The following is a 13,876-nucleotide window of genomic DNA, read 5'->3' on the forward strand; positions in this document are numbered from 1 at the left end:
ATACGCCTGCTCACGACTGGACAGCTTACGACTAGCATACAGGACGGGGTGTTCTACTTCTCCATTTTCCCGTTGGCACAGTACAACGCCCATGCCTCGCTCACTAGCATCGCACTGAACAATGAACCCTTTTGTATAGTCTGGCGATCGTAGCACAGGCTGGCTTGTTAGGGCACTCTTTAGGGCGCTAAAAGCTCTTTCCTTTGTCTCGTCCCAGACGACTGTTTGAGGCTCTGTTTTTCTTAGAGCATCCGTCAGGGGAGCCGCGATATCAGAGTACCTAGGGATGTACCTCTGATAGTAGCCGGCGACACCTAAGAACGACCGAATATCGGTCTTTGTGCGCGGTTGCGGAAAGTCTCGCACAGCGGCCACTTTTATTTCAGAGGGGCGGCGACGACCCTGACCAATCACGTGACCGAGGTAGACAACCTCGGCCTGTGCTAACTGGCACTTAGGAGCCTTTACTGTCAAGCCTGCTTCGCGCAGGCGGGTTAGCACTGCCCGCAAGTGTGTCATATGCTCAGACCAGGATGCGGAGAATATCGCTACGTCGTCTAGATACGGTAAAGCGAATTCTTGCTGTCCCCGCAACACTTTATCCATGAGACTTGAAAAACAGTATGGCGCGTTCTTCAAACCAAAACTCAACACTTTAGGACGGAATGTTCCCATTGGTGAAATGAACGCCGCATACCTACTAGCCTCTTCTGTAAGTGGAACCTGCCAATAACCCCTGACAAGATCTAGGGTGGAAATAAACTGAGCGCTACTAACTTTCTCAAGGCGCTCCTCGATGTTAGGGATCGGATAAATTTGATCCTTAGTGGTGGAATTAAGCCTGCGGTAGTCGACGCAAGGACGAGGTTCCTTGCCCGGTACCTCAACTAAAATCAAAGGGGAGGTATAATCACTCTCACCTGCCTCAATAACACCGAGCTGTAGCATTTTCTTTACCTCAGCCTCCATAATATCGCTCTGGCGGGGTGACACCCGATACGCCTTGGATCGTACTGGCTCTGGGGAGGTAAGTTCTATATCATGAGTAAGTACCGAAGTCCTACCAGGCCTCTCAGAGAACAGACCTTGAAACTCTTGTAATAGCTGGTGTAGTTCGGTTTTCTGCTCAGGCGACAGCGGTGCTTTACTGATAAGGTCACTAATGACTTGACCGGTGTCTTCCCTGTTCGTCACTGAGCCTAGTCCCGGAAGCTCGACCGGAAGCTCTTCAGGAACGTTTACCATCATGCACACCACTGCTTCCCTTTGTCTATAAGGTTTGAGCAGATTACAGTGGTAAACTTGCTGTGCTTTCCGCTTTCCTGGCAGACTTACCACGTAGTTAACGTCCGACAGTTTCTGAACAATTCGCGCTGGGCCCTCCCACTGCACGTCTAGTTTGTTGTTTAGCGATGTGCGCAATATCATGACCTCATCGCCAACCTCAAAACGACGGGCCCTGGCTGTCCGATCATAATAAACCTTGGCCCTCTGCTGGGCCTTTGTCATTGCTTCACCTGACAACTCCTGTGCCCTTCTTAAGCGTTCGAGGAGCTTAAGCACGTACTCCACCACGACTGGGTCGTCGCCCCTACCTTCCCACGATTCTCGAAGCATGCGAAGCGGAGATCGAAGCGAGCGACCGTACACCAGTTCAGCTGGCGAAAACCCCGTAGCCGCATGCGGCGCGGTCCTTAAAGCAAACATCACCCCAGGCAGACACAGCTCCCAGTCAGTTCGATGTTCAAAACACAACGCTCTCAACACGCGCTTCATGACGGAGTGGAGCTTCTCAACGGAATTCGACTGTGGGTGGTACACTGAGCTGTGTAACAGCTTTACCCCACACCTTTCGAGAAAAGTTGTCGTCAAAGCGCTAGTAAACACTGTGCCCTGATCTGATTGGATTTCCGCAGGAAAACCAACTCGCGCAAATATGGACAGTAGTGCATTAACTATCTCAACTGAGCTGAGTTCTTTAAGCGGCACTGCTTCAGGGAACTTTGTCGCTGGGCAGATCACAGTCAAAATGTGTCTGTACCCCGTGGCTGTTACCGGCAGAGGTCCCACAGTATCAATAACGAGCCGTCTAAAAGGCTCCGTAATGATAGGTACCAATTTCAACGGCGCCCTCGATTTGTCCCCTGGTTTGCCCACCCGCTGACAAGTGTCACATGTCCTCACGAAATGGTCTGCGTCCCGAAAACACCCTGGCCAATAGTACTCTTGCAAGAGACGGTCCTTAGTTTTCTTAACTCCTAGGTGTCCGGACCACGAACCCCCATGCGACAAGCGCAACAGATCCTGACGATAGCATTGAGGCACGATCAGCTGATCGAACTCCACTCCTCTTCGGTCTAGATACTTCCGGTACAGGACTCCACCTCTTTCCACAAAACGCGCAGTTTTCCTGGCGATACCTTCTTTGACATTGCAGCGCACGTTTTCCAGGCTGCCATCCTTTTTTTGCTCGGCTATCAAAGCCGACCGGCTGACTTTTAGCAACCTATCAAGTCCGTCTGACGTAGGCGCGATGAGCAAATCAGTAGATAGCTCTTCTAACTTTCCCGAATCGGGATTTTCCTCTCCAGTATCTGGCGCCTTCAACGCTACAGACTCAATTTTATTCAGTTCGGGCGTGCTCTGAATATCAGCTTGCTGCGCCTCTGACCCTTTTTCGTTGTTTGATAACGTCGGCCCCGCAACTACCGCCTTTGCAGCGAGCTCCCGAACCTTCGATCTGGTTAAGGCCTGAACACTAGCTTCACCAAACAAAAGCCCCTTCTCGCGCAGGAGGTGATCGGACCTGTTTGAAAATAGGTACGGGTACTGGGGTGGCAGCATAGATGACACTGCCGCCTCTGCCTCAAGCGCTCCGAAAGGTCCTTCAATAAGCACCTTTGCTACCGGCAGACACACGCTATGAGCTTCCACGGCTTGCTTGATCCATGCGCACTCGCCCGTGAACATATGGGGTTCTACGTAAGACGGGTGAACTACATCCATCGTAGCTGCGGAATCGCGAAGCACTCGGCACTCTTTCCCGTTCACGAGGAGGTCTCGCATGTAAGGCTCGAGAAGCTTCATGTTCTCGTCAGTGCTGCCTATTGAAAAAAACACAACTTTTGGTGTTGTTTCCGGACACTGCGCCGAAAAGTGACCCGGCTTCTGGCACGTATAACAAACGCGCGCTTGCCTCATCTCGAACCGCTTTCTGCGTTCGGCTTCGGCTGCCGCCGTCTCCTTAGGTTCGGTCGCACTGCTTCCACTCGCATCCACACTACGCGTGTTCCCCTTTGCTCTCATGGGTGTGAACTTCGGCCTCTCAAACTTCGAGCCAAATTCACCCTTTTGACCGTCCTTAGCTCCGCGAGCCCGACGCGTCACAAACTCCTCGGCTAGCTCAGCGGCTTTAGCCACCGTACAAACGTCTGGCCTATCCAAGACCCAGTATCTCACGTTCTCAGGTAACCGACTATAAAACTGTTCTAGCCCGAAACACTGCAGAACTTTATCGTGGTCACCAAACGCTTTCTCTTCTTTGAGCCACTCCTGCATGTTCGACATAAGCCTATACGCAAACTCTGTATATGACTCACTTTTGCCTTTCTCATTTTCCCGAAACTTCCGACGGAACGCCTCCGCAGACAGCCGGTACTTTTTTAGCAGACTCGATTTTACTTTGTCGAAATCCTCTGCTTCCTCTCTATCCAAGCGAGCGACTACGTCGGCCGCCTCGCCGGGTAACAAAGTGAGCAAGCGCTGTGGCCACGTTTCCCGAGAGAACCCCTGCTTCTCGCACGTTCGCTCAAAGTTAACCAGGAACAAACCAATGTCCTCTCCAAGCTTAAACGGCCGCATCAGGTCAGTCATTTTGAACAATACTCGTTCTCCTGCACCGTGTGCCTGACTTCCATTACGAGCGCGTTCCATCTCTATCTCGAGACGCTTCATTTCCAAAGCGTGTTGACGGTCACGCTCTTCTTTTTTCTCTTGTTGCTCTCGCTCTTTCTGTTCTTTACGTTCGCGCTCTTCTTTTTCTTTTTGCTCTTTAAGTTCGCGCTCCTGTCTTTTTGCAGTCTCTCTCTCTTCAATGGTCTCAAGGCATTCCGACAGCTCGTCATCCTCAGCCTCTAACTCAAGAATAGCCTTTATCAGTTCTGGTTTTCTTAGTTTGTCTGAGACATCCAGACCCAACTCTCTTGCAAGCTCCAACAATTTCGGTTTGCGCAACGACTTCAAATCCATGGCTGCTCTGAATGCTGCTTTCTCTACTGCTTACTATTGTCTTGCCGCAAACTAACCCGGCAGCAACGACAACCACAATTACCAGCTCTGTTTCTGACACTAACAAAAGCCTGGCAAAGCTCAGAAGAAGAAAGTCCCGCACTCACCAAACCTCGCAGCCAAGAGTCCAGCGCAGTCGTTCCGCTGCAGGCAACCAGTCATCACACAGGGCTCGTTGCACTGCTCCCGGATCGTCGTTGAGCTGCTCAGCATACAGTCAACTGCATCTCTTCGCTGCTGGCCTCCGTTGTCGCGATCCCACCGCTGCCACCAGATGTTTGGATCGGACTGCTGGTACGATCTGTTGGGAACTCGGCGCTGACGCCCGTGGTTGTACCTGGGTCGCAAGCCCCAAGGGTAGCGTTGGCCTGGCGGCCTGGGGTACAACTGGAAGCATCCGAAGGTCCCGGCAAAGCATGAGTCGACTGGTAACAACGAAACAACTTGTTTATTTTAACATCGCAAAGAGTTGGCGGTCAGGTTGACCGAAGTAGAGAGACGGGAGAGCACTTCACTCAACAGAAGAAATCGGAGCCCTCTCTTTTGCGTCCGGGGGCAGCTGTTTTTATACTCTCGCAGTTGAGGGCAAGAAGGAACCCCTCAAAAGACGAGCACGTGAATGTACAATGGGCTAATGGTGACGCACACTGTCGTAGCGATGCCGTAGCACCATGACGAGCACGATCTCGTAGCACCCTGTCGAGCACGATCTCGTAGCACCCTGTTGTAGCGCTGCCGGTCGGGCACAATGACTGTAATGAGAGGATGGTCCCTGCTTTGGCATCGCCTGTTTCGGGCACAATGACTGGAATGAGAGGATGGTCCCTGCTTTGGCATCGCCTGTTTCGGGCACAATGACTGGAATGAGAGGATGGTCCCTGCTTTGGCATCGCCTGTTTCGGGCACAATGACTGGAATGAGAGGATGATCTTTTGCGGTCGCATCGCCGCAGTCGCGCCTGGAAACACCTGCCGATGAGTGTTGCGGCGACGACGATCGGGCCAAAATGTCTGCCGCCCCGCCGCAGTCGCGCCGGCAAAACCACGTGTCGCAGGCGAAACGCAACAACACGCAGTGAAGGAAAAATGCAAGACGCATTTCAAAGTCTGTAATACGTATTTTATAGTTGCGGTACCTTCCTTCAGCAGCTACGGGCACTTCAAAATGTGACTCTTATTAATACTCCACCCGTAATATCTCATAGCGCAGCTTACGTTTTGTCCCCTCGCATATTAATTGCTGACCACCCCATGCCTCCTTCGATTGCTTCAATTGTTGTGCTGCCATACACACCCAGAGTTGGCCTACCAACAGTCATCTGTTTAATTACTAGGATAAAATGGATGTCTGATCCAATGGCATAATGGTGCATACGCAAATGTGAGATGTGGTGCAAGAGCGCTCTTCAATATATCAGGCGTTGAGAATTAGTTCCATATTACGACCTTGAAGTTCCCTGCGCATTATGAAAGCAGCATTTCTTTTTTCTTTTTTTCTTTGCTTCCTCCCAGTGCTATCGCATGTGCAGTCTTTTCCCTACATCAAGGTGCGTGTAGGCCTTCACTTAAGGAAATTTTCTGAACTGCACCGTAATCCTGTTGCTTTCAACATTATACCATAACATTAGATTTTTGCGCGCTGCATCGAAAACCTGAAATATGTGCCATCTCTCACCTAATATATATATATATATATATATATATATATATATATATATATATATTATCCGTTCGAATGGCGATATTTCCTGATTATATCAGTCCAGGTATATGCGATGAGTTTCCAGACGGCCTAGTCGCAAACCGGCAACTTGAAGGCAAACTCACTTCATTTATAGCCTTGCTTGCATTTTCCTTGGGTCACTGATAAGTAGCAGTGGTGACAGAGGGGATCCTTGCCGAAGTCCCCTTTTAAAGCGCAGCTTTCCTCACACGCTAACCTAAAATCTTCACGCTTAACCAACTAAGCCACGGGCTTCTATTCTTCACGCTCCGTCCTTCATTATGCGTTTGAAAGGAATGGACCTAAAGGAGCAGGGCGACTTGATTACGGCTGGGGTTTCCTGGCACCTTTTGGCGTGTTTCCGTTCTTAGGATTGTAACTAACATGTTGCAAGTGCAACGTATCACATATTCCGAGCATCCTGCTTCTTGCAACCTGGCCACCTGATAAGAATTACCCTGTTTCAACAGGTCGATAGCTCCTGATTAGCACAGTTGTAATGCTAGATATTGAGATATCATTGCTTATTAGTTTGGGATGGCTAAACACAATTTGAGAAGAAATCGTACCATTCCGGGATGGTGGTTTCCACCGTATGTTTTAATATTTGAATCGTAGCTGCAAGTCACGATATCGAAGCTGACCATCTTCTGGCAACTCATGAGTAAGGCTAAGTCGCTGCCCTCGTTCTTTTAAAACCTTAATATCACCGATCACAGCGCGGTTAATGTTTACCAGCATCCGTTAAAAAAAATCTCTTTTTTCTATGTTCGCTTAAACAAAAGCAAATATTCATTTACGGATCGAAAGTTATATTTAAAAAATTGTTAGGCAGGGGCACAATTGCGTGCTCAGTAAAATGAGTTCATTCCGAAATGTATGCAGCTAAAAACATGGCACGCAGTTTGTTCTATGCCAGGGAGAGGTTTAATCTGGTAGCGCTTTTTCGAGCAGTAGCAGTCACATGGCAAGTTCTCTCTCATTTATATTATTCCTTATCCCAACAAAATTAATTTGCAAGCTGGTTATGTGAATTTTGTCGCTTGCTTTTCTGTGTCCTGGTATACCACTGCGCTGTCGCAGTCAAAAAGATGCCCCAACTTGCCCAGCTTTCTGATCTATAAAACATTTGATGCAACGAACGGAGTAGTGTATTAGCTGAACTCCAATCTTTCACGTTGAATGATACTTATCCCTCACTTTAATCATGGCATCGAGCGGCGAGCGGTCGCATTGGTGCGATCGTGCACGACAACTGTGCCCTCTCAGACGCAGCATATCTGATCAATCCCATGCACAACTTTCAGGCCTATCGCTCAGCACTTGATAGTTTCCCGCACCGGTCAGGCAGCTCGAGCCCCAAATAACACGCTTCGAAAGCTCGACGCCTGTTTACAGGGAGCATGGAGCGGAGCCCTGCACTGAGAGTTGCTTAGTGTCAGGTTGTGGTACCGGTGAAGAATAAGACACTGCCAAAGGCGTGAGTTAAGAACTTCACTCGTTATTGTGCGAACTTGTGCCCACAGAAAACAAGCAACGTTCAAAGCACAACATTAGTGGCGAGCGCGGTCGTCGGTAGCCGAAGTCTGATCTGCAGGTGGAGGGCGTCGGCTGACTACACATGACGCATCGTACAATCCCGTGTAATCGCAGGTGCTTGCACATGTTCCAGAGTGTAAGCACCATTCTCGTGGTGCACACAGTTTGATTAGGCAACGTTCCCTCGCTGTATAATCGGCGATAACATTGGGCAAACTTTCGATACATATAGGCGCGTCTTGCGCCGAGCGATAACATTGTAACAGTGGCTAGCTGGTGAAAAACGTTCAGCAGAATAAGATAATGTGCGCGTGCCAATAGTGCCTTGCTGTGGACTCCATTCATTCATTCATTCATTCATTCATTCATTCATTCATTCATTCATTCATTCATTCATTCATGTAAGGTCCGACTTGGTGATAGGCAACTTCGTCATACATCCGCAGTAACTTGGTATTTCGTCTAGGCCGCTCTGTACCCATTGCTATTGATTGCTTACTGCAGCAAAACACAGTGCCACAGCCAAATGATATGCTTGGATCAGCTTATAAAAAAAATTCTCGATGAAACGCTGTTCCAAAAGGGAAAGTGTTTAGCAACATGGTTCGGATTCGCGAAGCACGAACAGTTCTTCAGAGTGCATGAATCAATTATAATCTTGCTCGCCGAGTCCGCTGGACAGCTTGGCCGCACCCTTTCATTATTGTGCCATCGTGCGAAGCAAACACACTGGGGTTGACTGCACGGTCGCGGACAAAGCAGATACGTGTTAAAAAGCGTTAAGCTGGTTACAGTGAAAGCATCGGCTAGTTGCTCGTTCGCCATTACAATGTGACAAGAAGCCAGTGTCAATCTGGGTGTTCACTGTCTGCAGTGCGGTTGCGGGCCTGATTTCGGAAAATGTGATGTGTTACGAAAAAAACTGCAATCAAATGACCCGCGAAATTCTCGAAGCCCAGGAAATTGCAATGTTGGAAGAGAAATGTGTCAGCGCACCGTCTGTTTTACGATCTGACAAGGAAATTGCGTATTTATCGGTTGACTAGTTTGTAGCTAGACGCAGTTACCACGCGCCCGCATCATTGTGAAGGGTGACCAACCCATACCTTCCCTTATGATTTTTACGCCTTTGGCGATGCGCTCTAACGTATTTAAATGTTCGTCCATTGCATCAATAAATGAGTTGGTCAGCACAACGTGTCGTTTTCCATCTGCCTTCCTCTGTTCCCGTGTCTCTAGCGCTCTTCGCGCCTCGGAGACGTTACAAGGTCCATCCAAATGGGTCGGCAAGCTTCGGGCGAAAAGCGGTCCAGAAACAATTGTCACCGACATCAGCAAGGGCGGTTATGGGAGCAGTGATTGATACCGCAACCATATGAGGAGGGAGCAAACAGTAAGGATCGAAAACAGTTGTTCAATTAAAAAAAGAGCGAACATTTTGGTCAATGTTATATAAGTGCGCTGTGACGAGGAAAAAGAAAACTCTCTTTTGCTTAATTATTTACAATGAATTACCGCTTTTCAGCATCCGCTATAAAAGGGCGTGATCACGCTGCTATCGAATGTGCAATGCAGGGGTGGAATTTTATAACGGTTCGGACGGCGAACTTCAACGCTTGCGTCATGAAATGGGCCGCTCCTAAGCCGAAGGTGGAAGGAGGGGAGGACGCGGACAATAAACGAGAGGGTGTCGCCTCTGAATTGCTCGTGATCATATTGCGCTTAGTCTAAGAACGGCACAGTGTTGCTGCTTGCTTATTAAATATAAAGTATAAATTAAATGTGATCTTGCAAGTTTTAAAGTATAATCGCGCGGTGCCGGGCGCTTACGCAATGCTTGAATGAATTATATGAATGCCATTCTTTTCATTCTCAGCCGACAGGTAGTGTCACAAGCGTAATTTGGTGGCCGGAGCCCAGCGCAATGTCGTCCGCTATCAGGAGCTTGCACGAAGCACGCACCAGGCATACACTGCGCACACCTTCAATGTAGCGAGCGCAGAACCGTGTAAAGTGGAATCTTGGACCAGTTGGTGATTCAATATCGACACGTCTGCACAGCGCAAAAGATTAGGACAGAATAAAGGCGATGGCTCCTATAGGGCCACCTTTACTAACGCAACATGTCAATTTTGCTTTTTTTGACCTTCGTCATCGATCGGCTTGGATATGACTTGCATACCGCCACGCTGCCGTTATCATTGCGATCTGACTCTCGACACGTCGCGTGATAAAACCAATAGACAGAATAGCGTTTGTCACCTTACGTACGTTAAACGTAAGCAGTGGTGGTCCAGCCAGTTTAGGATTTGGAGCAATTTTTGGAGCAGGAAATATGTCCTGGAGCAGTTTTGTAGCAGCCACCCCAGAATTTTGTAGCAGTTTCGTAGCAGAAAAATTTGTCTTTTGGGAACACTTGGAGTAGTACAGCAGTAATCTGTAGCCGTTTGGCGAAGCTTGCTATTACTGTGCAATCAGTAAGTGCTGCACAAGAGTGAAACAAGACACAAAGCCAACGAGGACCAATTAGGCTTGCCTTCCCACGGACGGTATCCCATGCACGGTATGTTGCAAACATGTTTACTTCTGTAGGCAAGGAAATTAATTTTGTAAAAAATTAAATGAAATTTTGTAGCCGAACGAGAACAACTATACGCGCCTGGGCGCAAGACAGACATAAAATTACAAATGTGCTAAAACAATTAGCGCCGTCAGGCACAAGACAAAAAAATGATGGGAAAAGTCTTATGTGCATTCCAAATAACAGATGTATTTTGATATGCTTTACTGCACTTGGCAAAATGCGTATTACGCCCAATAACAATGCTAGAAGCTAGACAAGAGACTATGCGTCTCTGAACGGCGCCAAGATGAGATTCCTCCGTACGGTGTGTCGCAAAGATGGTGATGGCAGCCGAGAACAACGTTCGGACGATCGCGTACACTCGCTTTCGTTGCGAGGCGGTTTGTCGGCATCCCGTGTGGCCTTTGCGAATAGATACGAGTCGATTCGGCGTAAAACCGTAACTTTTGTCTGCGATACCCGGCCGACCATTCGAAGCACTACCTTTTACTGCCCCCAGGGGTTCAAATTGCCACAGGCACATCTGAAATAGCTCTGAAGGCCTGCCAGTACAATTACTAGGCGTAACGGTGCTCGTACTGCGAGTTGAGACGGCGGGTGCACGCGTGTATAATTAAGGAATACATAATGTGCCCCGTGACAACTGCCTCTTCCCACTCTTGGTATGCTTCACCGTAATACTTTGCCTATGCTTCCCCGCTTAACAAAACTCTATTGAGGCGAAGCTAACTTTCTGGAACCGGCATTATGCAACGCGTCATGCTTTCCGAGCTTCGAAGCCATTCGCAAGGATTACAAAGGCGGAGTCAGTGCCATTGCTAACAGCGGCGAATTGTTTCAATGAAAAATACGGTACCGAACAGAAAGAAGCTTGGTAGAGAAGTCGAAGTAGCTAGGCCTAACGTTGCCGCGGTGGTGGCTACGGCTGCCAACTGATCTGCGTGCGAGAGCGCCTGTTCGAGGCGGCGAGATAATAAAAACTGGTGGCTTCGATCAATGCCGTTTCGGACCTGCGGTCACGGCAAAAAGTCCGGAATATTGCACGGTGAAGGGTATTTGCGTCCGACATTTCAGACGTTCTTATACATTGACTCTATGGGGTATCGTGGCGGTGTCGCGAAGGCGTCCAAATTAGCGGGCGTCCGGAAAATCGGTCGTTGACTGTAGTTGCAGAACCCTACTGAAAACATTGCATTGCCATGAAAACGCAAAAATGCCGTACTTCTGCGCAATTAGCGCAAATGGCACTTGAGTGGACGCAGCCAGGAGCAGATGAGTCGAAATGTAGCAAAATGGCGCAAATGGCGCAGTTGAACCACCACTGCGTAAACACCTTTGCCGGACGTTACGGTGAGCGCCCTTTCAGGACTTTTAGTTCAATGTACGGGAACGCAAACGTAAGGAAGACTTTATAAAACAGAGCGCCGTCTGGTGCCTCGTGCCCAACGCATCCAGTCAAGACAATTCATTAGCAAACTTCCTGTGGTTGCCATGCCGACGCGTCTCGTTAGGCCTACTGGCGCTGCAATCGCCGAATGATCTCAGAAATTAAACACGCTACGCGCAAATAACTAACGTTTCAGGTGAGTTTAGAGAAAGCGAAATCTCATTTCAATAGTAATGGGCGACCAACACGAGTAAGAGCGTAGCCATCGCGAGAACTCACGCTAAAGTCGGAGCCATTGGTGCCCCGCCAGGTTCGACAACGCTATTTCTTATCGTCCGTAAACATTACGAACGTTAAACTCGCCAAATAACGTACGTCATCGTAGCGCATGTAAACAACAGACACTCAATAACGTGCGGAGCATGAGCAGTGAGGAAGACGCTATTTCTTCACGTATGTATAATGCGTTTACGTTTGGTTGCAAACGCTTTTCTAAAGCTGTCTAATGTAATATGAATTCAAAGATTACAATGTACGGGCCCTGCATTGTCTGCGCGAAGCAAAATCGGGGACTGCGATGCTGACGGCGCAGGCTGAAATGTGAAAAAAAGAATGGAACTGCGGCACTCCCGAACTACAGCAAAAAGGGCAGCCAAATCAGAGATCTGCACACACTCTTCCCATTTTACTCTTCAGTCTTATCAGCCGAACAGAGGAAGCGCTTGACCTACCGGGGTTGAACCCTTCTGGTTAAAGAATGGCGACCTGCATGCTATGGACGCTGGCAATAGCACGGGGAATTCAATCTCGCCGTGCCAATGTCTCGTTAGCATTTGCTTTGGCAGTCGGGGCCACAGTAAAGCTGACCCAGCCTTTCCACCGGCCTACGACAGTAATTAGGAAAACAACTTCGTGGAATAGCGTCGGCGACAGAAATCGGTCCATTCCGACGAATACGCTTTTCCTTACGACAGACCTTTGAATTTGCAGGCCGGTGGCGAGTAATCACAGCGCGCAAATCGTTGTTCTCAGTTGAATGGGGATTAGCGCACGCTTGCACCGGAGGCTCCTCCACTTCGTAGCGTAGCCAGCTGCTTAGAAAGCCGACAGTGACGGTGCAAAATATTTTCCATCATCTCGTCGAACGCGCATCGCACTTCCATCAGTTGTCGACAGCGATAGAGCAACGTCAAGCAAAGGACAAGGGTAAGTCATAGCCTCCGAAGCAACCAACGCACGCGCACGCGACGTCGGCGGGTCTCGGGGGCAGCGCGGCTGGCGCGCGCGGGTGGGTCGCAAGTCAACAGCCAAGCCACAGCAACAGAACCCAAAGCGAATACCTGTTCGCGGGTTCCGCTCTTAGCCAACGACGGGTTCGCTTTGAAAATGATTGGCAGTTACGTGACTTGCTCATAATGTGCGGTGCGCTCCATCATCTCTGCCAGCCGTTGACACAAGAACAGTTCTGTCCAATCAGAAGAGGCCAAATGGACCGTTCGCTTTCCGAACCATTACAAAATTTCTCCCCAGCTCTTGAAGGCGCGTACGTAACGTTCACCTTCTACTACTCGCCCTGCTCACGTGTTGCGTTTCTTTGCTTTCAACCTCTTTCTAAATTCCGGTGGCGCATGTTGGCGGGGTGCGTTTCATCATTGTTCAACATGTTCAGTGAAAAGTAGTGAGTTACGACCGCAAGATAATTATTTACTTGAGCTGTCTTCGTGTGGCTGTGCTGGCCTACGGGCCTGGCGTCCGACGATGTGACCAGCACTCAACACGATAAGCATTCTACGGCCTTCAAATAAATGATGTTCATTGCATGGATGCGATTTTGACACCCGTACGGCTGACCTTTCGCTACGTCACTTGCCGTGTTAAAAACTCCAAACGCGCATGGAGTGGCATTCTTGGACATATGAAAATACAGTTCCAATGGCAGACCACCAAAACAAAGTTCACGCCTTTCCGAACAAAAAAATGACGTCACTTCTGTTTTTACCGGAAATGGCGTCACATTATGTTTTGTTCCGCTGGTAGTATTTCCTCGTCACACAGAAGGCGCCAAGTCCCATAAATAATAAATTAGCCGCCACGTCTGGAATGTATGCGCTACTATGGAAACTTCGCTACCAGGTACATTTACCTTGCACGTTAGGTTTGTATGGAACAAAACGAGGCACGGACTAAATTGCGCCACAGCGCCGTCTTGTCCGCTCAGCTTCTGTCACCATTTTCTTTGTGCGCGCAGTTTTTTCATTCATTTATGAGATGCCCCAACATACGAAAGCATCTACTTTGCTCACGTGTGGATACAGCAGGAGCACGAGGAGAAGAAAGGTCAGGCCCAGCACCACCAG

At 49.0% G+C, this 13,876-nt stretch overlaps 1 protein-coding gene across 2 annotated transcripts in view; it reads right to left on the minus strand.

The window, feature by feature from the left end:
• Nucleotides 1-13,876, minus strand: part of Ac76E (adenylate cyclase type 2 Ac76E) — a 944,861-nt gene that overhangs the window by 549,001 nt on the left and 381,984 nt on the right. For both annotated transcript variants that reach the window (XM_075703570.1, XM_075703577.1), the window contains exon 2: nt 13,823-13,876. This exon is cut by the window's right edge and continues 177 nt beyond it. In XM_075703570.1, coding sequence (XP_075559685.1) covers nt 13,823-13,876 — 54 coding nt within the window. The remainder of the gene's footprint in view (nt 1-13,822) is intronic.

This window comes from Dermacentor variabilis, chromosome 1 (assembly GCF_050947875.1).
Source record: "Dermacentor variabilis isolate Ectoservices chromosome 1, ASM5094787v1, whole genome shotgun sequence".
NCBI classification, from domain to species: Eukaryota; Metazoa; Arthropoda; class Arachnida; order Ixodida; family Ixodidae; genus Dermacentor; species Dermacentor variabilis.